The sequence below is a fragment of the Procambarus clarkii genome, chromosome 1 (genome assembly GCF_040958095.1).
Source record: "Procambarus clarkii isolate CNS0578487 chromosome 1, FALCON_Pclarkii_2.0, whole genome shotgun sequence".
NCBI lineage: Eukaryota > Metazoa > Arthropoda > Malacostraca > Decapoda > Cambaridae > Procambarus > Procambarus clarkii.
The window spans coordinates 37085979-37109186 of record NC_091150.1 but is presented as its reverse complement, the minus strand read 5'-3'; the positions used below and the strand labels follow the sequence as shown (position 1 = coordinate 37109186).

The 23208-nt window shown below is 43.8% G+C and overlaps 1 protein-coding gene across 4 annotated transcripts; it reads left to right on the top strand.

The window, feature by feature from the left end:
- Positions 1 to 23107, top strand: LOC123768933 (exonuclease 3'-5' domain-containing protein 2). 4 transcript variants are annotated; one of them, XM_045759898.2, is made up of 7 exons: positions 1 to 75; positions 4921 to 5159; positions 8188 to 8347; positions 9086 to 9172; positions 10360 to 10566; positions 11034 to 11235; positions 17981 to 23107. In XM_045759898.2, exons 2-7 carry the CDS (start codon positions 4948 to 4950, stop codon positions 19690 to 19692), a joined length of 2580 nt encoding a protein of 859 aa, XP_045615854.2. In that variant the 5' UTR covers positions 1 to 75; positions 4921 to 4947; the 3' UTR covers positions 19693 to 23107. The 4 variants fall into 4 exon arrangements, with proteins under 4 accessions (XP_045615854.2, XP_045615940.2, XP_069190335.1 ...); XM_045759984.2 differs by lacking the exon at positions 1 to 75 and adding an exon at positions 367 to 509; XM_069334234.1 differs by lacking the exon at positions 1 to 75 and adding an exon at positions 652 to 858.
- Positions 23108 to 23208: the final 101 nt, after the last annotated feature.

The window sequence follows — 23208 nt, the reverse complement described above, 5'->3', positions numbered from 1 at the left end:
CAAACTGGTGCACCACTGCCTGCCCCTCACCCCTACAACAACACGTTGTCATCTACACGACAAATTCACCTGCAGGTAAATGCAAACAGTAAAGTAAGTAACACAGTCTTTTCTTCATGGTAAATGCAGTTAGTTTAGTTCATTCATTATGCACCCCATACCCATCTTGTGGGCAGTAGTGGAAAGGGTTACAGAGGTTCGTAATGGGCTCAGGGACTGAACCCAATAATTCATTTAGCAAACTTTAACATGAACTGCATCTGTAACTAGCTCATCAAGATTGTAACTTGCTTAGTTAAATGAATTATGGGGTCCAGTCCCTGAGCTCATTATCTGCCTCTGTAACCCTTTCCACTAGCGCCCACAACATGGGTATGGGGTGCATAATAAATGACCTAAACTAAACTAACTGCATCTACCATGAAGAAAAGACTGTGTCACTAAATTTACCCGCAGGTGAATTTGTCCTGTTGATGTAGTGAGGATAGGAAGCTAGGATCTTGCTTAAGGTTTAGAACATACATTTATAGTTTTTTAGTTTGGGTGAAAATAGGTTCGTTTAAATTTAAAAAGGGTTGTAACGTACGAATATGTTACGTTGTTGGGTAGATTAGATACACAGTGTTTAGTGAGTTTCATGTTTATTTAGTAGTCGTGGATACAGCAGTGTCATAGACGTTGAGACGGAGCTTGGAACAGAGCAGAGAGCTGAGTGTGGCCGGAGTCGCGGAGCTCTATGTGGGAGAGCGTTGTAGCTCGATGCGGTCCTAGTCTGCTGCCTGTTCTGTGTCGAAGCTGTAGCGTCTTGGAGACGATTAGAACTGCCTACGCCGAGTGCTACATTCTTGACTGGAAATTGTACTGTTGTCTATTCTCATATCGCTTCCTTATATTTGGTGACTACCCCTCACCTTTCTCTACTAGGATAGGAGGATGTGAGAACTGTTACCTGTAATTAGGGATAGGATTATAGCTTGTGTAGTTAGTGCTAATTAGTTATGCCATCTTCTTGAGATAATGAGATAATGATAATGCCATTAAGATAATGAGATAATGGAGCGAGCGAGTATAAGGATTACTCGCTACAGGGTGTTGCAATGACATGAATGAGATAACCTTTGGCTGTTTTTTAATAACTACTGTCATACACAAGCTTTTTGACAAAAAACTTCTATTTTAATTGTTAAAACTGCATTCCCCAAACATTTCTGTCCTGCCACAGGAACTTAACCCGGAGCCACTGAGTTGTGACCTGATTGCACTGACCACTATACTACAGGACGTTTCTTATTTCCCTAAGGATCTTTGTATTACAAGCTGTGCAAAACAAACTTTGTTATTTATTTATGTAATTATTTATGTATATACAAGAAGGTACATTGGGTTTATGAGAGGACATAGCATTGATGTTTTTATATTCTTGTAAAGCCACTAACTCACACAATGTTTCGGGCAGGTTCTTAATCAAACAGATAATTTTAAGTAGATAATTTCTAGCAAAATTGAGTAATGTTTACAGGTACATTGTAAGAAAATTTGACGAAGAGCTTGTAGGTACATTATAGTAAAATTTGAGGATTATAAAATTCAAATGGTCAAATGATTGTATTCGTGGGAAAATTTTTGTGAGCCTGAGAAATTTGAGAGCATTGGCAAATGAGGTTGATTGTATGTGTAATTATCTAAATATAGTTACAGGATAAGAGCTGTGAAAATAGAGGCACTACAATCCTGGTGCCTTGCAGAGTGCCAATCTTGCCTAACTTGTTATTTATTCTTTGCTGGGAATTGTTTTCCCTGGGGGCTGGGCATTACATAACCCATTGACTGGAACTCCCTTTCCTTAAACATTGACCCTACAGAGCATCCACTTTTGTAACAAGAGCTATGTTCATGGTGTCCCATCTTCCCAGTACAATACTCTTTCATATAACGCTTTTGAAACTGTTGATTGTTTTGGCTTCCACCACTTTCTCACATATGTATTGGCTATGAACATTTATATAGGTCATGAATTTTACTTGAATGAATTCTGAATGAATATCACATTCATTCATTCATGTTCATTCACCGAATGAACATCAGAATCGGGTGCAGAGGCGGTTGAGCTGGTATTTCCGGTGAGGATTCTGGGTCTTCCTCTCAGCCAGGCCTGCCCTCCTCTTAAGCTTTTCCTTTGGATTCTGCTTTTCTATCCTGGGCGGTGGGCTCAGCTGCCGGCTCCTTCCCAGGGCTCTCAACTGTGATTTCTGGGGCCCCTCAATGACTGATTGTGTGCTCACGCTCTTTCTCAGGACATGGGTCTCGTGCAGCTCCATGCCTAGGTTTCCTTGTCAGCGGTGCTTGTGGCAGATGACCTTCGGGCCCGTCTACATTTGGGTTCTGTCGTATTTTCTGGGTTTCCTGGAGCTTCGCTCTGATTGACTCCAGGAGGACATTGTAGTGTGTGACAGGTGGGCCACATGTGGGGGTCTTGGGCTCTGCTGTGGCAGTGTCGGCTGCACTTCCAAGCTATATGCTCGTGTTCTGGCATGCCGTGGCCACATTCTTCGCTACCAGACTCGCATGTCGACAGGCTGTGTTGGCTCAATCCTTAGATTCAATATTCGCCTTCGCTCTCCTTTCCACCTTGCTGTTTTCTCCTCTCCTCTTTCCTGAGGAGAGGTGGTGCAATTCTTCTCCCCAGAGGCTGCAGCCTGTCGGCCTATTTTGTACTTTCTCTACTCTCAAGGTTCTCGGTCTCATTCATGGTGGTAGTCGGGTAAGGCTGGGGCATATCTTGCTGTGGGTTAATATGGAGTGGAGCCTGTGGAGCCATATGACAGGTCGCAAGTTGAAGTCCTCCCAGAGGCAAGTGATCCTTCTAGCTCTCTGGTGGTTGGCTTGGGCTTTGTTTCAAGCGCTTTGTTGGTGTCTGAACCCAAGTGTTTTTCTATGGCTCCGTCTCAATCAGGAGGTTGGCTTTGTGATATATTTCACTGCTTCAACTGTCTCCTTGGCTCTTTGTGTGTGAAATTTGTAAGCATCTTTATTGCCATCTTTATGGCAAGCAGTTGGCTTCTTTGATGGTGTCCCAACTGCATTCTTCTTTTCAGTGGCAATATGAGGTTTCATGGGACTCCTTTCACCACTTCCTTTCCTTTTGTCATTGTGCTTTAGTTTATGAGGTTGCTCTAATTTCTTGGCTTTTTTTTGATCGGCATCTCATGCTGAATATTGTCTCCTCATATCATGTGGCACCGGAGGAGCCACTACAGCTTGTGTTCAGGGACAGTACTACCTCCATACCATTTTGCAAGTTGTCTCACACCTTGTTTCACCTCAGGAGACCTGGCCGGAGACTGGGACGTGGGGTCATTGATCCCTGGAAGCTACACACAAGGTAACCTCCGTCCTGTTTATACATCACCGGAGCCTGCCTGGTATTTGGACCGTGTGCTTATTTTCTTTCCTCTTCTCAATTCATGGTATCCCTTTCGTTCTTAGATTCCTTTTCTAAGGATTTGGTTTTGGGTTCTCTTGCCTCAGGGTGTTAAGGTGAGGTTCCTTTAACCCCAGTGAGCATTATGTTTGTTGCAGCTGGCTCTTTCTTTTCTGTCAAAGAATGAATCAGTTGGCTCCTGGAGGGGTCCTTTGGTCATTTATGCTTGGTTGGTTTGGCCAGGGGTACATCATGTGCTGTGCTCAGTGGCGGCTCTCCACCTCTACATTTGTGGCATCAATTCTCCTTCAGTGGATATCTTGTGGATTGATCCTCTTTCCTTGGTCCCCCGGTTGGGGGAGCCGGTCGGCCGAGCGGACAGCACGCTGGACTTGTGATCCTGTGGTCCCGGGTTCGATCCCGGGCGCCGGCGAGAAACAATGGGCAGAGTTTCTTTCACCCACACTCTTTCTGTTACCTAGCAGTAAAATAGGTACCTGGGTGTTAGTCAGCTGTCACGGGCTGCTTCCTGGGGGTGGAGGCCTGGTCGAGGACCGGGCCGCGGGGACACTAAACAGCCCCGAAATCATCTCAAGATAACCTCAAGATAACCCCTGTTCCAAGGCTAGTATTCCCCAGGTCATCCGCAGTGTTATTAAGTCTAGCCAGCCTGTGGTCTATCATCATGCCCGTGATGTTAGAAAGTATGCCATTCTTTTGGCTGTGTGTGTGGACATATCCAGGGCTGATATTTGGGTGTAAGGGTTTTGGAAGTCAAATAGGATTCTGGTGACCCGGTATTTAGCGAATATTCCTAGTCTCGGCGCTCATGTGTGGTCATGAGTCATGTCTCTCGGATGGAAGTCTCGTCTTTGCCCTGATTCCTGAGGTGCTCCCTCCTCCCTGGTAAGCTCCTATGTTTTTACCTTCTCCATGGGTAGGTAGCTTCAGGGAGTCAAAAGGGCCTTCCCCAGAAAATCAGCATTAAATGTAATAAAATGCCAATGGGTGAGCCCCAGTGGCTCCCTGATCTTCCGGGTCACCTGGTGAATGTCTACATCTACCTTAGCACTGGGAGCCCAGGTTTTGACTGATGGTGAGGTAGCAAAAATAAATGTCACCACACTCTGTGCCTCTTATCAGGGGTCCAGGTTCTGGCTCTGGTCTCTGGTAGGCCTCTAGAACTCTACGGTTGATGTGACCCAGTAGATGGTAACTATCTCGGCATACAGCTTCAAGGAGCCACTGGGGGCTCATCCAGAAATTGGCATTTTGACGTGTTTTATAGTTGAATAATGCTTTTTCTCTTTATTTTTTACATTCCTAATAAGAAAATGATAATCTTCAATATACATTACTGTATATTTATGAATCTCTTCCTAGTTGATTTCACCAATGTATGGCATGGTTCTATACCATAAATACATTATATTATATACATGGTACTATAAGTTCATACAGTATGTACACTGCAACACTGTTGTATATTTACATTTCAGGGTGATGACTCTGGCCATCATGCAAAGATGACCAACAATTGGATACGTGAACACCCAGCCTTGATTAGCAGCATCCTGCTGGGTGTGGGTAGTACAGGGATGTTGCTTTTTCACCGCAAGGCCATTGTGCAGAAGATATGTTCTTGGAGGCTGGTGAGATCAGTAAAGGCAGCAGAGAGGACAGTTCATGTGGTGACCTGTGAGGAAGGTTGGGCAAAAGTGCAGCCATTGCTCTTGAGGTAGGAATGATTAGTGTCATTTCTTTGTAGGAAATAATCCTTTGCAATGTAGGTTCTTTAGACTTACATCGCATTTAGACTTTATTTCAAAATAATAAAAATATTTATTTTGTCAGTAACCATATTATTTAAAACAATTTGTCCACATCTACAGAGGTCTTGTGGCTCATTAATTTCATTATATAGTATTCATAAAGGCACTGTATGTGATATGTTTTGTAGATTTCTTGAATCAATTATTAAACAATTATTTGGAATGTGTACAGTGCATGTAGATATTGTGCATAAATAATATGCTTCAAGTATGCTGAGTGTGTGACTGTGATAACTTGTAAATATTATAATACTTGCTATGTTGAATTTAACATAACATAATGTGCCGCTTTACATAACCTAACCTAACGGCATGTTATGTCACATTATGTACAGCGGCACATCAATAGTCACGATGTGACAGAGGCGGGAAGATAATGACGTTGTCCATGTGGGTGAGGATAAAGGCAAAAGGAACAGATAAGAGGAAAGTGACGCAGGACGGGAATAATGAGGAATACATGTTGGCGAAGAATAATGAGGCGAAGTATATGTAGGAGGCAGGCGCTAAGCAGACATGAGAAAGTAAGGGAGGTGCGAGCAGAGGAAGGTACACGGAGTGAATGTGTGGAAGGTCAGAGGAAGTTAGGTCAGGACATGTGAGATTAGGACAGGGCAAGGCACGTAGACAGAATCCGGAACCTTATGGCTGGGATGCAAATGCATCAGTCTTCTTAGAAGTGCCAGCAGGACAATGGAGGGAAGACCTAGGAGTGGTGCGAAGACAAGTCGTAGGAGAGTTTGGCTTATGGGGCCTGTCAGGCAAGGTGGCAGGGTGCTTGGAAGTCGTGACGAGAAAGGATTGCTTTCTCTTAGTACTAGGGGTAGAGATTTGTGGCAAGGCAGCCCAAAGAGAGAGACACAGGAAAGGCGCACCAAAGAGTTTTGAACGGCATTGCCCAGCATCATTTCAAATGCATTGGAGATAGCAGAGGCAGCTGTGGTAGGTTGGATGTCACTCATAGGAAAAGTGGAGGAGCGGTGCATCAGGTTAGCCTCAGGAACGTGGAGGACAGATTGTGGAAAGAATTCAATGAGGAGTCGAACCAGCGCCTTCTTTAGTGCATCCGCAATGCGAGTGACAATAATGTCAACAAGATTGGGACTCAGTTGTACGGCGGGTTGGAGAGAAGAGGTCTCAGGGGTTAGAGGAACGTCAGTGACAGACAGGTCAGGCACAGGCAAAGGCGGCGGCAGAGTGGGAAGCAGTGGATGATGATGAACTAGGTCAGGATGAAGCAAAGCGCGACTGGAAGGCAGGGTGACGGAGAAAAGAGCCGTAGTGAGTGCCGCTACATAGGAAGAACAGTGCTTGAATGTAATTGCATGATCGCCACCACAGTTGGGGCAGCAGAGCATATCGGATACACAGTCACGAGTGTAATGGGAACCAGAGCATTTGCCACATTTGACGTCGTTGGTGCAGCCTTGTGTGGTATGGTGAAAACCCTTGCAACGAAAGCGCTGAGTGGGACGAAGGACGTACACTTCCAATTTATGGAGGCAGCCATTAACCCAAACCCAATCAGGGGGAAAGACATCAAGAAAAATATGTAGGGCAGTGCTGGTATCACACAGTTCACCATGAGTCATACGCATAAATTTCCTGACACCGAAGATCAGAATGTCAGCATCCTGCAGTTGCGCCTTGATGTCGTCTGCACTAATGTTAATAACATGCCAGGTTGGGAATCTTCAAGCTCACCAGCACGGGGAGTCTGAAGTGAGAGTACTCCCACTTCCAAAGGGGAGGGGGGGGGGGGGAATTGTTCTTTTGGCCCTGGTGGGCAATTTGTTATTTTCTCACTATCTCCTTTTCTGGCTTCTGGTGGGCTTCTGGATGGATCCTTTGGTGATCAATGCTTGGTTGGTTCGGCTGGGGGTACATCATTTGATGAGTCCCATGGTGGCTCTTTGCCACTACCTGCATGCTACTGGTTCTGTCTCGGTGGATGTTATGTTGATCGATCCAATTCCATTGGTACCCCTGTTCCAAGGCTTACATTTCTCAGGTTCTTTGCAGTGTCATTCTTTCCTTTGCATGCATACTGGATTTCTAGCCAACATGCAGTCTACCCTTGGACCCATGATGTTCGCAAATATACGGCTTTGGCCACCATCTTCTCTTACGTGTCCTGGGCTGATATTTGGGCTCCGAGGTTTTGACATTCTAATAGGGTGCTGGCGGCCTGATGTTAGGGTTAATATTTCAAGGCCCATTTGGTTGTGTGTGGCTTTAGGCCATGTCACCTGGCCTGGTTTCTCTTCTTCTTCTTCTTCTTAGAGGCCTGCCATTTCTTCTCTTCCTGGTAAGTAGCTTTCTTGTTCTATATGGTTAGTTAGCTTCAGGGAGCCACAAGGGTGTCCCTCCAGAAATCCAGCATTGAATGTAATGAAATGTCAATTTCTGGAGGGTGGGAGGTTCTTCAGTTCAGTATGGATTTGTTCATCAGATCCAGAACTGACTTCAGGAGCCATCTGGGCCACCTGGTGGTGGTTATTAATACTAACAAGCTTTGAGCTCGTTTGAATGAATGTTTCGTGGGATTTGTTTGCATAACTGTTTGACAGTTTTTCGAGGCTTCGTTTTCTGTGAATCCTCCAGTTGTCTGTAAAAATGCACTGACTTGCTGGAACTTCTTTTGGTGAGGTAGCGGATTGTCACCCACTCCCTTGCATTTCTCATGAGGGGGCCAGGTTTATGCACTGGTCCCCGGTAGGCCAAACAGAACTTTCTGCAACTGATGTGACCTTTTAGTTTGAAACAATCTCAGGAATATAGTCTCAAGGAGCCACTTGGGGGCTCCACCGGAAATTGGCATTTCATCATATTCACTGCTGGGTTTTTACTTCAGGGGAGTTTCATTCTTAAGTTTTTACCAAATTCAAGCAACATTTAATAGATTTGTATAGCAGTTTTTTGTATTCTCATCAGGGAAGCCCAACAAGATGGAGCTGTAGGCTTTGACTGTGAGTGGGTACAGGCAAAAGGCCACCGTCGTCCTGTGGCACTCCTCCAGCTGGCCGCATGTTCAGGGTTATGCATCTTGCTACGACTTTCACACATGAAGCCCAATTTTCCTAACACACTCAAAGTAAGTTCTACTTTATGATGCTACAGGCTTGGAATTTTATGACTAAATAACGCTTGTTTTATGTACTTTATTTAAATACAGTACTGTGCAAATTAAATATTGATGTAAATTAATCAAATTAAATCAGTTCCATAATTTGTAAACGGTAGTATGAATTGATATGATTTTTGTTTATGATTTAATGTTTAAGATTTGATTGTTAGCTAAATATATTCAGAATGCCTGCTGTAACAATGGCTGGAGAATTTGCTTGTGAATTTTTTTTAGCTTGCATTATAGTTTGGATGAAGTCATCTGAGATCTCTATTTAAGTAAGTACCAGGTATTGATTTGTAGATGTCGTATCACCACAGCAAAGGGAGTGGTGTTATCATGAATATAGTCATATAATAGCCAAGTGCTTGACCTTCTCAAAAATGCTGTAGCCTACACTACAATAACACAACAGAAGATGGAGAGAGAAAGAGAGAGAAAGATATTGAATTAGGTTTTCACTGTAAAAATTTCAACAACGCCATTTCTAGTAGAGCAGCCCTAGACCTGCCTCTGTATGATCTGTTAGATTTAATATTCCACTACAGATAAAAATGGTCTACTCTAATCCTGGTGTTTCTTTATATTTTTGTCAGTATTTTGTGTTCTCTACAACCTAAGGAAGCATTGTAATTGCATAGTGAATGAAGAGTAATTTATTGTTTAAATTTATTTATTATTTAAAATTGTGATTTATATTTCCAGAGCTTTTTAGAAGACAAAACAATTCTTAAAGTGGGAGTTGGTTCCCTCGAAGACAGCAACTTTCTGGCAGCAGATTACAACCTGAAGGTAATTAGTATTGTGCTATCAACTACACATTAGTAACAAGCATAAAGTTAGTATAAAGGTAGTGGACCAGTTTATTCTTCTGTTATAGAGCGGTACAGTTACTGCTCATTTTTAGTTTCCTCATATTCGTATGTTTGTAGATAATGATACTGTAACCTCTTTATGGTTTATATAAACCTTTCTCTCGGTGGCAAGCAAAGTCAAATTGGAAGATCTACAATCCCGCCAAAAGTTGGCTTTCATTTGGAAATAATGTGGCCACCAACAATAAACATTTTATCAATATCTATGGTTTCTGCATAACATCAATACTATGTAATGAATACCATGAAATCACCTGAATTTTCTTGGGGGAGCCCCCTTCTGCTCCCCAGAGCTTACTAGGCTGATATGCTAATGTCAGACTTTGGTATCAGTCATGTGTATGGAGTTCTGTGAGCCTATCGGGGACCATGAGCCAGAACCTGGCCCCCCTCAGAGAGGCATGGGGAGCAATGGCCTATAGAAACCCCCGTGTGGTTTGAAGCATTCTATGTCTGCCATCGACCGGGTCAGGCACCCAGAAAGGTAAGCATCCCAAAACAATCCCCTATTCTGGTGAAAATATTGCTACCAAAAGCCGATCAAGTGGATAGAGCTCCCCTAAAAGAAAACGAGCAAATGAGCATGATGTCACACGTTGCTGCGCCGCTGTCTGCACAGCTCACCCCCCTCCCCAGGAGGGGGAAGGGGGAGCCCCAGACCCCCTATGCCGGCTATCCACCCGTCAGTTCTTAGGCTGATGCTAGAGGCTCCGGTCCTGTGCTCTGTCATTCCCCCTGACATTGTTTCGGCATTGTGCTTTGAGTGTGATGGCTGTCTTCTAGGGGTGCGAGAGTCAGGAGTTATTCTCCAGTACTCGGGCTGCATGCGCCTAGGGTTCCCTTCCTTAGGTGCCCTGTAAGTACTGCCCTTGGAGCTTGGGGTTACCTTCTACAAGTTCTTTGGGTCCTGCCTCTGCTGGGTCATTTTACTGCTCGGTCTTTCAGCCACCCTTTGGGTACTTGGGTGTTTTGTCTCCCTTGTTTGCCTTAGGGTAAGAGGCAAATATTATACCTTGGACCTTTATATTTCAGATTTTATTTTGGTTCTTTTGCCTGAATAATAATAATAGTTTTTAGTGATCATTTACATTTATGTTTTAACAGGTGCAAGGATGTGTTGACCTGCGGTATCTCGTTCTCCAGTGTCGCAAGTCTCAGTTGTCTAGTACAGAGGTCACACCAGAGGCAGAAAAACTGGCTGCTGGCATGGGGCTAAATGCTCTCTCGCAAGCTTACCTCGGCCTCACTTTGGACAAGGACTGGCGAATACGTGCAAGCAACTGGGAAGCTGAAACTTTAAGCAAGAGACAGGTACAGTTTTTATATATTTCAGTGCATGCCATGCAATTAGTCACTTTGGTACCTGCTCTTGGTCAGGTAATTATAAGCACCAATTTTTAAAGATATTTCACCTGTATAAACATGTTTATTATAATCTGGGGGGTACCCTAGATGCACCTGGGTCTCTCTTCCCGCCCCTGTCTTCTCGTTTCTCTTAATAAAATTATTATTTTAACCCTATTTTCCCATAAACATTTTATTTTGATGTGATCAGGCTTTGCACAGGTTTTCATAAAAGCAAACTCAAAATGAGGGTCAACTGTATAGTAGTAATTTTGCATTTAGAAAATGTTGTCCCTCTTGTTGAATGTTTAAAGTTTGTATTGTTCTACTGAAGTTTCTTTAGAAGGGTGTTGCTCATGTTGAATTATGCAATGGAGATATGGATGGATTAAGGTGAGTACTGAATGAACATGTTGCATTGTCTTCACTTTTAGGAGAGTTATGCTGCTGATGATGCTCTGGTGGGTATTCACATTTTGATGAGATTAATGGAGAAGCTATGGGTGCCATCGTCTTTACTAATTCCCATCCTGCCATCTATGATGTGGCACTACCACCTGTCCACAGCTATTCACCAAACTTGTCACAGTGTGCTTGATGTCAAGTTCTCATATTCTGGCAAGCAACTCAATGCAGGTACAGTAGTAATACATCAAACTATTTATTATAAACTGTTTCCTTCACACTTTATGCATATTTCAGCCTGCTCATGCTCTTCCTGAGCAGTCCTGGTCTCTTGGCCAGGTTTAGTTTTTTTCTGCTCGCCTCGGTTTACGGTTTCCTCTTTAACTTGTAATATCTTTTCTAAGGCTGTGTGTTAGTTGGCTCTCACCTCCAACTGTAGGGTTGGGGAACTTCAGGCTCTTCTCTGGAAGCAGGGGTTCGGTTCTTTTGGTACTGTTGGGCAGTTTGTTCATTTATAGCCTTCACCTTCTTTTCTGACGAAGAATGATTCACAGGCTTCCAGAGGGGGCCTTTGGTGATTGATGCTTGTTTGGTTTAGCTGGGGATGTATCTTTGCTGTGTCCGGTGGCAGCTCCTCGCTGCTACCTGTTAGCCACTGGTTCTGGCTTGGTGGATGCCTGGTTGACCCTGTTTCCTTGGTCCCCTGTTCCAAGGCTTGCATTTTCCAAGGAGCAACTATGGATCACTCAGAAAAGAGCATTTAATGTTTCTCAGTCTTATTTTAGGTATATATATATATGAAGTGGGGCGAGTTAACCATAGAACTATGTTTTAAGGAATAATGATATTTTTTTATGCAGAATAGTACTGGATAGGTTTAAAAAATATTTAACTTATTCTTCATTACATATGTTAGGCCATTTTTCTGGGGGGAGCTCCAGTGGCTCCTTGGAGCTATTTGGGCTGATATGAATGTATTAGACCCTGGCATCAAAGTGAATAGAGTACTAGGCCTACCGGGGACCACGAGCCAGAACCTGGCCCCCCTCAAGAGAGGCACGAGGAGCAATGCTTGTTTGCTCATTTCCTTTTGGGGAGTTCTGTCCAACAGTTCGGCTTTCTGTAGCAATTTTGTTTAACCAGATAGGGTTTGTTTTGGGGCGCCTACCTTTCTGGGTGCCTGATTCGGTTGATGGCAGACATAGAATGCTTTCAATCACACCGGGAGTTTCTATAGGCCATTGCTCCTTGTGCCTTTCTGAGGGGGGGGGGGGGCAGGTTCTGGCTCGTGGTCCCCAGTAGGCGTAGAATTCCATTCACTTTGACTGATGCCAGGATCTAATACATTCGTATCAGCCCGAATAGCTCTGTGGAGCCTCTGGGGTCTCACCCAGAAAATGGAGTTTCATTACATTCAACGCTGATTTTTTCCCCCTCACATAGTTGATTGCTTAGATCGTTCAACATTTTGTTTGCCCACTGAGGATATCGTAGTTTGTTTTGTATTTGACTCCAATAAGACTTGGTGTGGAAGAAACACAAAGTGCTGACAACAATATAGTTGAGCCTTTTCCAGTCCATGAAAGCTCTCTTCAGTGCAGAACTTTATGTACTACGAAAGTCTTCTCAATTTCTCATTGCAATTGTATGATACAGTAACACTTTTTGTTACAAAACTGATTATACTTTACAGATATATTTAAGTAATTACCTCATTATTTTACCAATACACAAACATAAATTATGCGGACAGTCTTCATGCAATATAAATGCAAATTGTTTATATTTTATGACAAATTCCAGAAGAGAAGATGATCACTTGCAACAAGGGTGTTCAATGTGGAGCAATTTACTGTGGGTTGTTCTTGTGTCTTACACACTTTTTGGATTATTCTTCCATCATAGTTCCTCCCAAACATTCTCATTCTATAATTCATGTTGCACCCCAAAGTTGCTATTTTGTGAAATACTCTTTTGTGCACTACAAGTTTCCTGAGGTTCTTCTCTCATATTGTGCAAGGATCTTCTGTACTATATTCTTTCTCTGTTTATTTTATTGAACAACTCAACCTATTTTAAGATAAATTCCATATTTTGTGTACATAGTTAACTTATAGGTAATTTCTGTGGGGATCCCCTCTGACTCACTGGAGCTATCTGACTGACATATGCTATATTAGTCTGGGGCATCAGTCAACGGAGTTCAGCCTACCGGGAACCACGAGCCAGAACCTGGCCCGCTCAGAGAGGGACAGGGAGCAATGGCCTATGGAAACCCCCACGTGATTGGGAGCATTCCATGTCTGCCATCGACTTTCTGGGTTAGGCACCCAGAAAGGTAGGCATAACAAAACAGACCCCACTTGGTAAGAAATTGCAACCGAAGACCAAACAGAGAGGTAGAACTCCCCAAAACTTAAATAAACCAGCAAATATACAACTTCATACACCGCCGCCGTGCCGCTTGTCCGCGCAGCCTTCTCCTTCCCTGGGATGGAGCCCCAAACCCCACACTCACTGGCTACTCACACCTCAGATCGTAAGCTGAATGCGCTCTGGGGCGGTTGTTAACTCTGGCCTTGATTTCTTGGCAGATTTTGTGCCTTCGTGGTGTTCCTGCTATTTGTGGTGCAGGAGTAACTACAGTGTACTGGGGCTGCATGCACTTAGGCCTACCTTCCCTAGGCTTGTGATATATTTTCTAAGACTGTGTGTTTGTTGGCTCTCACCTCCAGCTGTATTGTTGGGGAACTTCAGGCTCTTCTCTGGAAGCAAGGGTTCTGTTCTTTTGGCACTTTTAGTCACTTATAGGGCATAAGTTCTACCCTTGGGTTCTAGGGTTACCTTCCATATAGCCTTCGGGACTCCACTTCTGTAGAGGTTTTTACTGCTCGGCATTTACCCTGCCTTTGGGGCCAGCTAGGGTTTTGTAGCCTTTGTTTGACCTTAAGTAGGAAGTGGTGATGGTGCTGATTGGGGCACAATCAGCAACATCATCACTTGTGGGTTGGGTTGTGTCCGCACAACCCCCCCTTTCCCGGGGGTGGGGGGGAGCCCCAGACCCTTGCCTTTTTGTCCGTTGCTGTTTGCAGTCGGCGATGGTGCAGTATCTGCAGGCGGCTTAGATTAGTTGCCGTCCTATGTCCTACTTATTGGTTCTCCGGGGGGCTCAAGGGGGCCTTCCCGGAAGGGTTGTACCAGGGCTCGGGGTTCTTTCCTTCGTAATAGGCCAGTGGTGCCAGATCCAAGGCAGGCGCAACTTCCGGTTCCATCTTTTTCTGGTCGGCACGGGGATCGCCCTGTGTGCCGCTTAGGTTCTCGTAAGGTGCGTTGGCCCTTTTGTGGTTCGTCCCATTGACGGGGCAATGGGGGAAAGGCTTGCTCTGTTTGCTCCCGCCTGGTCCCACAATTCGTGAGCCTTTCGGGTCATTTTGTGTGGCTTGTGGTGGCGTTGGGTGGCTCCTACTCCGGGGGGTTCAGGGCTGGTGGGGCAGGCCTCTTCTCCTGCGCTCTGTCGAGCCATCTTGGAAATCTGGGCGTGGTCGAAACGACCTCGACCCTTAGGGGGGTTTCCTGCCTGTTTCCGGTCTCAAAACGGGACTGTGCGGATCTCCGGTTCATTCTGGACTTATCCCATCTGAACCCGTGGATTTATTGCTGCTTCTTTCGGATGACTACTCTCTCCCAGATCCGTCTTCTGTTGGAGCCGGGCACTTGGATGGTGTCCCTGGACCTCAACGACATGTATTGGCACGTCCCAGTTCAACCAAGGTTTAGGGACTGGCTCGGTTTTGTTGTGGGGCGTCAAGATGACCGTTTCCGTTGCCTTCCCTTCGTCTTGAATCTGGCACCTCACATTTTCACATGCCTTACTCGGGTCGTGGTGGCCCGTCTGCGCCTGTTAGGTGTTTGGGTTCTGGGCTACCTCGACAATTGGCTGGTTTGGTCTCCTAGCCAGTCCACGTGTCTGCTCGCCAGGGATTTGGTTCTTTCCCAGCTCGCCAGGTTTGGGTTCTTGGTGAACTGGTGGAAGTTCTATCTGGTTCTCTCTCAGGTTCAATCTTGGCTGGATCTTGTGTGGGACGCACGGACCGCTTCCTTGTCTCTTCCTCTAGCGGCTCTGCTTCGCCTGCATTCCTTCCCTTCATCTGTTCCTGAGGGGCTTCCGGGTCATGTGGCGGTTGCTCGAGAGTTTGTGCTGGGAGCCTGAACTTTGCAATGTTGGTCTACCCGCCGGATCAAGTTTGGCTTCATCAGCTGTTCTGGTTCCTTCGTGGACGTCCCTTCTGCCTCTCTTGCGACCGCTGGGTTCAGCCTCCAGGGGCTTTGTGTCCGTTGCTGAGTTGCCTGGCATCCTCCTTGGGTTTTTCAGAGTTCAGTGCCTTGGCGCCTACCCGAGCCCTCACTCAATGTACTCACGGGTGCGTCGTCTCTTGGCTGGGGCTTTGTGACCAGTGCTCACCAGGCCGGCCAGGGTTGGTGGAGCCTGTCCTTCTGTCGGGATCGCAGCATGGTGCGAGAGTTCGCAGCTGTATGAATGTCGCTCCAGAGGGTTCGAGTCACTCGCAGATCGACGATCAGGCTTCATTAGGACTGTTCCCCGGCAGTTCATTGCCTGAACTAAGAGGGTTCCATGAGGTCCTTGGCTTTCCTGCCAGTTCACGTTCAGGGTGTGACCAATGTCCCGGCGGACAGCCTTTCCCAGTTCATCCCCCTGTCCACGAAATGGACGGTAACTTGTTCAGTTGGTTCTGCCTGACTTTTGCGCCCCCCGAAGGTGGATATCTTCGTGTCGGCGTGGACGAGTCGTCTCCCAGTATACAGGGCGCCCTTCCCCGACTTCGACACCTTCAGGCTGAACTGGGCAAAGTGGGGTTACCTGTACCTCTTTCCCCCAGTTCAGCTGTTGCTCCAGGTCCTGGCTCGCTTGGAGACTTACCAGGGAAGAGTTGTCCTTCTGGCTCCTTGGTGGCCAGCCCAGCCTTGGTTTCAGGCGCTGCTTGCTCCATGTCTGAATCTGAGGGTCTTCCCGCGGCTCCGTCTCTCTCAGCAGATCAACCCAGCCCGGTATAAGGCTGATTCGTTCTTCTCCTCGAGACTTCGCGTCTGGAGTTTCTGACTCAAGTTCTATCATCACTTGTATGGAGGTGCAGGTGAGCTTTGTTGTTGGTTCCCACCTGCATGTTTCGTCTCGGTGGGAGTATGAAGTTTCATGGCGGTCCTTCTGGTTTTTCCTATCACTGCGTAGATATACTTCGGTCTCTGATAGGGTTGTTTTGTCCTTCCTTTCGTGGATGTTCCAGGACCGTCATCTTATGCCAAATACTGTCACCTCGTATTGTGCGGCAATGGCAGAGCCGTTTCAGCTTGCTTTCGGTGTTGATGTTACTTCTGCCCCGTTCTGCAAGTTGTCTTGTGCGTTGTTTCACCTCCGGCCTGCTCATGCACCCCCCTGAGTTGTCCTGGTCTTTGGACCTGGTGCTCTCTTTTCTCTCTTCTCAGTTTTGTGGTGGCCCCTTCAGTTCAGGATTGTTTTTGCAAGGCTCTTTTCCTGTTGGCATTGGCCTCTGGGAGTCAGGTTGGTGAGCTTTATGCTCTCCTCCAGTACAGGGGTTTCTGCTTTTTCGGTCCTGATTGTCGGTTTGTTCGATTGCAGCAGTCTCCTTCTTTTCTGGTGAAGAATGAGACGGCGGCCTTCTGGAGGGGGTCCTTGGGTCATTGATGCTTGGTTGGTCAGGCCGGGGGTACATCATGTGTTGTGTTTGGTTGTGGCTCTTCACCGTCATCTGCACACTACGGTTTCTGTGGCTGGTGATGCGCTTTGGGTTGATCCGGTTTCCCTTGTTCCCTGTTCCAGGGCTCGGGTCTCCCAGGTCATCCACAGGGTTATTAAGTCAAGCCAGCCTGCAGTCTACCCTCGTGCCCATGATGTTTGTAGATTTGCTGCTTTGGCTGCAGTGTTTGACAACATGTCTTGGGCTGACATACAGGCGCGGGGGTTTTGGAGGTTGAACAGTGTCCTGGCCGCCCGTTATCTGGTCAATATTCCTGGTTCTGGCTGTTTGTGTATGGATTCGGGTCGCAAGTTGCAGCCAGTTGTCTTGCCTTCGAGTTGATGTGTGCGTGGCGGCTGCCTCTCGAGTAAGTCCCTCTTTATTTGTCTTTAGTTAGGTAGCTCTAGGGAGCCGGAGAGGCTCCCCACCTCCCCACCGTGAATTTGGATTTGCACAATCCAAATTCACGCAAAAAAAACAGCGTTGAATGTAATGAGACATCATTTTCTGGGTGAGCCCTGGATGCTCCCTGGCACCCTCCAGTTGGCAGTTTTAGTTTTTTGATGCTCGACCTCCGAACTGAGGTGTGAGTAGCTGGCTTGGGGGTCTGAGGCTCCCCCTCCCCTCCCCCTCCCAGGGAGGGGAGGGCTGTGTGAACAAGTGACATGGCAGTGTTGTATGACATTTGCTTGCTTGCTTGTTTAGTTAAGTTTTAGAGAGTACTGCCTCTCTTTTCGTTCTTCGGTTGCAAATTCTTACCAAGTAGGGTCTGTTTTGTTATGCCTACCTTTCTGGGTGCCTAACCCCAGTTGATGGTAGACGTGGAATTCTCCCAAACACATGGGAGTTTCCATAAGCCATTGCTCTCTGTGCAATGTACAGTATAGGTCATTGCTCCCTGAGGGGGGCCAGGTTCTGGCTCATGGTGCCCCAGACTAATATAGCATATATCAGTCCGATAGCTCCAGGGAGCCTCCGGGGCTCACCCAGAAAATGGTGCTTCATTACTTTCAACGCTGTTTTTTTTTTGCGTGAATTTGGATTGTGCAAATTTACTCCATGGCTTAAATTCAGACTCGCCAAAATAGAAAATTAATAGGAGTGTGTAATTACTTGTAGACAGGTTGATAAGGTGAGACATTGTGTTTTGGTGAACGATGGGTTGCTTGGCATTTTTAATCATGATAACACATTTTCCACAGGGGTTGCACCCAACAGTCGATCAGCACCTTCCGCAAAGTTAAAGAGCATCTCTCGAGCATACTCCACACGTAAGGGACCTCTGTATCATAACTGCCAACTTCGAGCCCCAGATGATCAGCCACTATGCACTTGTGACCCAAAGAAAGCTCAATGGTATATAGAAAAGGGTCTTGGAGTCTTAATCAGTGAGGACCCACTTATTGTGCGTCTCAAATTTGAACCTGCTGGCCGCCCCCAAGTTGAGAGGGATGATGGAAAATTTTACCTTCAGGAACGGCACAATATTTGTGTTGTGTGTGGTGAAGATGAATCTTACATTAGAAAAAATGTAGTGCCCCATGAATATCGTAAACATTTTCCTGACATCCTGAAAGATCATCAGAGCCATGATGTTGTTCTACTTTGCCTTGAATGTCATAGGCTAAGTAACTTGCATGATAATGCCTTAAGGTATTTGTTAGCAAAAGAATTTAAAGCTCCCATAGGTACTGAACAAGATGTGAAAGTCACAATCGACCATACTCGCAAAATTGTTAGGAATGCTGCTGGGGCATTGCTGAGAAGTCAAGATAACATTCCAGAAAAGAGAGTCAAAGAACTTGAGAGCATTGTTAAAAATTACTTTAATATTGAAGAAATAAGTGTAAAACATCTACAAGATGGAGCTAACCTAGATGTGAAGATCTTGAATGAAGGATACCAAGCTCATGGAGAGAAGGTTTATGAAGCGTACAAGAAGGTTGGTCTGGTAAAACTTGAGCAGAGATGGCGACAACACTTCCTAGACACCATGAACCCACTGTTCATGCCTGAATGTTGGTCACTGACTCATAATGTATATAAGATGCAGCTGAAAATGAGCCAGTGGCCTCTTGACCACCCTGAACGATTTAAGTATAAAATAATTCTTGTAGGCTCGGAGGGCACTATAGATATTCCATATTGCCCACAGACTAGCAAAGCAACTGCTCTGGTAAATTCCACTTTAATTAGTAAAGATGACAGCCCAGGATGTCCTTTACCTTCTGTATTATTACATTGTGGAAATGGAAACACCAAGACAATATCAGAAAGGCAAAATTTTGTACCTGTTGCTAATGATTCGTTTCAAGCTCAGAATAGTACTGAAGTGGCAGAAGCTTCTTGGAATACTAATAATATTATAATTGTTAATGCTGCAATGAAAAGTTTGAATGATATTGGTGATGAATCATATAATTCGGAATTAACTAATCAAGATTTAATTTTGTCTAAAGCAACAACAAAATTTGGTGAGTATTCAGAAAAAAATAACAAATTTGTTAATAGTGACATCTTAACTACAAATGAAAGTCATATTCTAAATACAGAAATGGGAATAATGCAGCTGGAGTGTATGAATTCACAAAATGCAGAGTCAATGCCTTATGCACAAGGTATTGATATTGAGGTTGATGTGAGTTTCAATCAAAATAAGGATGAAGACAATTTTAATGCCTGTAGACTTCCAGGAAAATTTGAAATGCAGAATTTTGATTTAGATGGAACCCCTATGACTTCAATGATTGTAGTTTCTCAAGACCTGGCCAAGAAAAAGGCAGATGTGGATTTGAGTCCTAATCATAACTCAAAAATTGAAAAAATCCACACAACAGACTCTGTTTTTTCTATTTTATGTGAAGATGTAAACACTCGAGGAGAAATGTTACATTACGATGCTGACCAGGTATAGCTCAAGGGAGTGTTCATACATCACAATACTGACCAAGTGTAGCTAGAGAGCATTGATACATCACTTGAGTAGCCATACACAAAACATGACACACGTCGACGACCACGTCATGGAGAGCTGAAGGATTAACTCATTATTAGTTAGGTGATAGTGTGGGTGAGAGGTTCACATGTGGTGTCCCAGACATCATAAACATTTTAGCGGCCCCCGTGGCGCAGTGGTAAACACTCGCCTTGTGCTTCGTGAGTGATTTGGACTGAGTTTGTATCCTGGGCAGGGAGGATTGACAACGTGCCAGTCCTTTACTGTACGCCTCTGTTCAACCAGCAGTGAATGGGTACCTGTTTTTTAAAATAATTTGACAGGTCGTATCCCAGGGAAAATTAGGATTAAGGACCTGCCTGAAAAGCTATGTGTGATAGTGTGTGCTATGTTACAAGAATGTAAGAACTCTTGTATACAGTAGTATAAATACAAAATTAAAAATAAAAACATACTGAGGTCAATTATAAAAAGTAAAGTGATGATTATCTGAAGAGAGAGATTGTATTGTATACAATTTTTTTTAAATTTAAAACAAGATCTATCATATAGAAGCAGATGAGAATAAAAATAAACAAAATGGCTGACACCATGTGAACTGAACTGTCAATAAAAGATGTAAATTTCAAGGGGTTCACTGAGGAATAAATAAGAAAATAGAGGTTTTATGGGCAGATTAGTGAAAGTTGACCTTCTAAAGATTCATGAAGGAAAATTTGTTTCATTAGATACAGAAATGGAAGAAATAATAATAAAAATAAAATTAACTTTTTACAAGGCAGCATTTTGCAGAAGGAGCAGGAAGTTGTCAGCTTGACAGATAAGGAAGGACAAATAAAGGAACTAGTGAAAGAAAATGAAACATGGAAAATGAAGGGCATGAATTTGAAGAAATAAACAAGATAGATTTAGACAAGAATTAAGAGAAACTATATAAATGATCTACTGGAAAGAATACAAAATTATATGAACATGTCTGTTGATGTCAAGCTATTAGGGAAGATAAGAAACTTAAGAAGATAATTATACACAAAATGAGTGTATAGAATAACATGCAAATGGAATTTAATGTGAATAAATGCCACATTATGAAATGTGGAATAGATAATAAGCCACACACAACTTAGAAATTATGTGATAAAAACTTTAAAGAATTCTCAGAGAGAAATCTAGGGGTGGTTCTGGATAGAAAACTCACCTGAGAAGCACACAAAGAACATTGTGTGAGGAACGTATGCTATGCTTTCCTACTTTAGAATCTTTAAAAACATGGATGGCAAAATATTTTAAAAATTCACAACCTTTGAGACCAAAATTGGAATATGCAGGGATTGTATGGTGCCCATATCTCTAGATGCAGATGACTAAATGAGAAAAAATGCAGACATACAACTAAATGGCTTCTGGAACTAAAAAACAAAGAGTTGCTAGAAACTAGAAGAAAAGGAGGGGATATTATCACTACAAACAAAATAGTAACAGGAATTGCCAAAAGCGACAGAAGAATTTGTTAAAACCTGCAACTTCAAGAACAAGAGGACATAGATTCAAACTAAGGAAACAAAGCTGTCCAAAAATTTGAAAGTTTGCTTTTGCAAACAGTGGTAGATGGTTGGAACAAGTTGAGTGAGGAGGCCAAGACCTACAGTACTGTAGTTTCAAATCATCATATAACAGAGATTACTGGAAAGATGTGATACCATGAATATCTCTCATCATGTAACTACACTTAGGTACAGTAATTACACTGGGAATTAGAGAGATAGAGATAGAGAGAGAGAGAGAGATAGAGACAGAGATAGAGATAGAGAGACAGAGAGATAGAGAGAGAGAGAGACAGAGAGAGAGAGAGAGAGACAGAGAATGAGACAGAGAGAGAGAGAGAGACAGAGAGAGAGAGAGAGACAGAGAGAGAGAGAGAGAGACAGAGACAGAGAGAGAGAGAGAGAGACAGAGAGACAGAGAGAGAGAGAGAGACAGAGAGAGAGAGAGAGAGACAGACAGACAGAGAGACAGACAGAGAGACAGACAGACAGAGAGACAGACACACAGACACACACACACACACATAGGCTGCCTGTCCCTGACAAAAATTTAATTACAGTATTATTATTATAGTTTCATACTGTAGTTTCTCTAGGATCATTATTAACTTTTCTTTTGTCCTTGTATATCAGTTCTTGCTCAACTTAACAAATTTTATTCCCTTCCCTTTATATATGCTATAAAATATGCCTTGAAATATGCTATAAACTGTGTGATTAAATGACAAAAGCATTGGTTAGTCACATCTTCTTTGTGGACACGTGTTTCATATTTTTCCCTCCCTTAGTAAAACTTAGTTCACTAAGTGGCTGTTTACTTAATTTATTGGAAGATCTCTGAAACCTGCAGTTCTTTCTTCATAATCCATCTGCCTATTTATCAAATAATAGGTCATGTCTAAATGTCCAGCAGCTTTCTCTACTTGCCACAAGAACTCAAATCCTGGTGTTTTGAAGTGCAAAATATTGTAAATAGTTTTACAGATGTACAGTACTGTATATATTAAAATGTCATATTACATGTTATAAATTAGAGCATCTTTTTATAATAACTAAGACTAGAAATAATGTGCAGAATCTTTCCTGAAGTTCTCCTTCCATTGTTAAACTTGTTTTCATATGCACAAAATTAAGTTTTCAGAGAAGGGGCCCCTCAGTAAGCCCAAGCCTATCTCTGGTACCACCAAGCTTCCCACATATATTCGTTCTCCCAGGAACCAGGGCCAAAATCTGACTCAGAAAACGAGGCGAGGGGAGCAGGGTATCAAAGGTGAACCACAACACAGGGAAACCCCACCACAAAGCATGGGTGCAACAAAACATGCAACAGCAATAATTTACCATGCTTACCTTACCTTATCTGCTTACCTAGCAGTATCTAACTTCAAGCAGTTACATTTCTGTTGTGTTGTTCAAGCTTTCTGGTGGATGTTCCCCATTGTTTGGTTCATCTCTGATCCCATTCCCTCAACTTTGTAGCAAGGTACATTCTGATTCTCACCTGGACCCAGGTGTTGGACTGGGTCTCCAAAAGCCTGATGTGCTGGCTAAAGCTCGGTGATACCAACCGGAGCTTGGGCAACTTCTAGGGTGCTTCATTGCATTCACTGTGTTGTTTTTATAGTGTTCTCTGGTGTGGGTTGAATGCAAATGCTGGTATTATGATGAATGCAAATGTGTGTATTACAGTATATTTGTCACAATGGTGTATTAATTTCAGTATTTGTTGTAATTTGATGTTTTCATATTTTTTCTAGCTGAAATCCAACAGAAAATATAGTTAAAATTTATATATACAGTAGTACATTATAGTAAAATTTAAAAATATATATGATGTTTAAGTATAAACATCCTAGATTTAAAAATAATCATGATTTGCCTCGAGACTCGGAATCCAATTTTTTTGACATTGCTTGTCTTATGTCTTGTA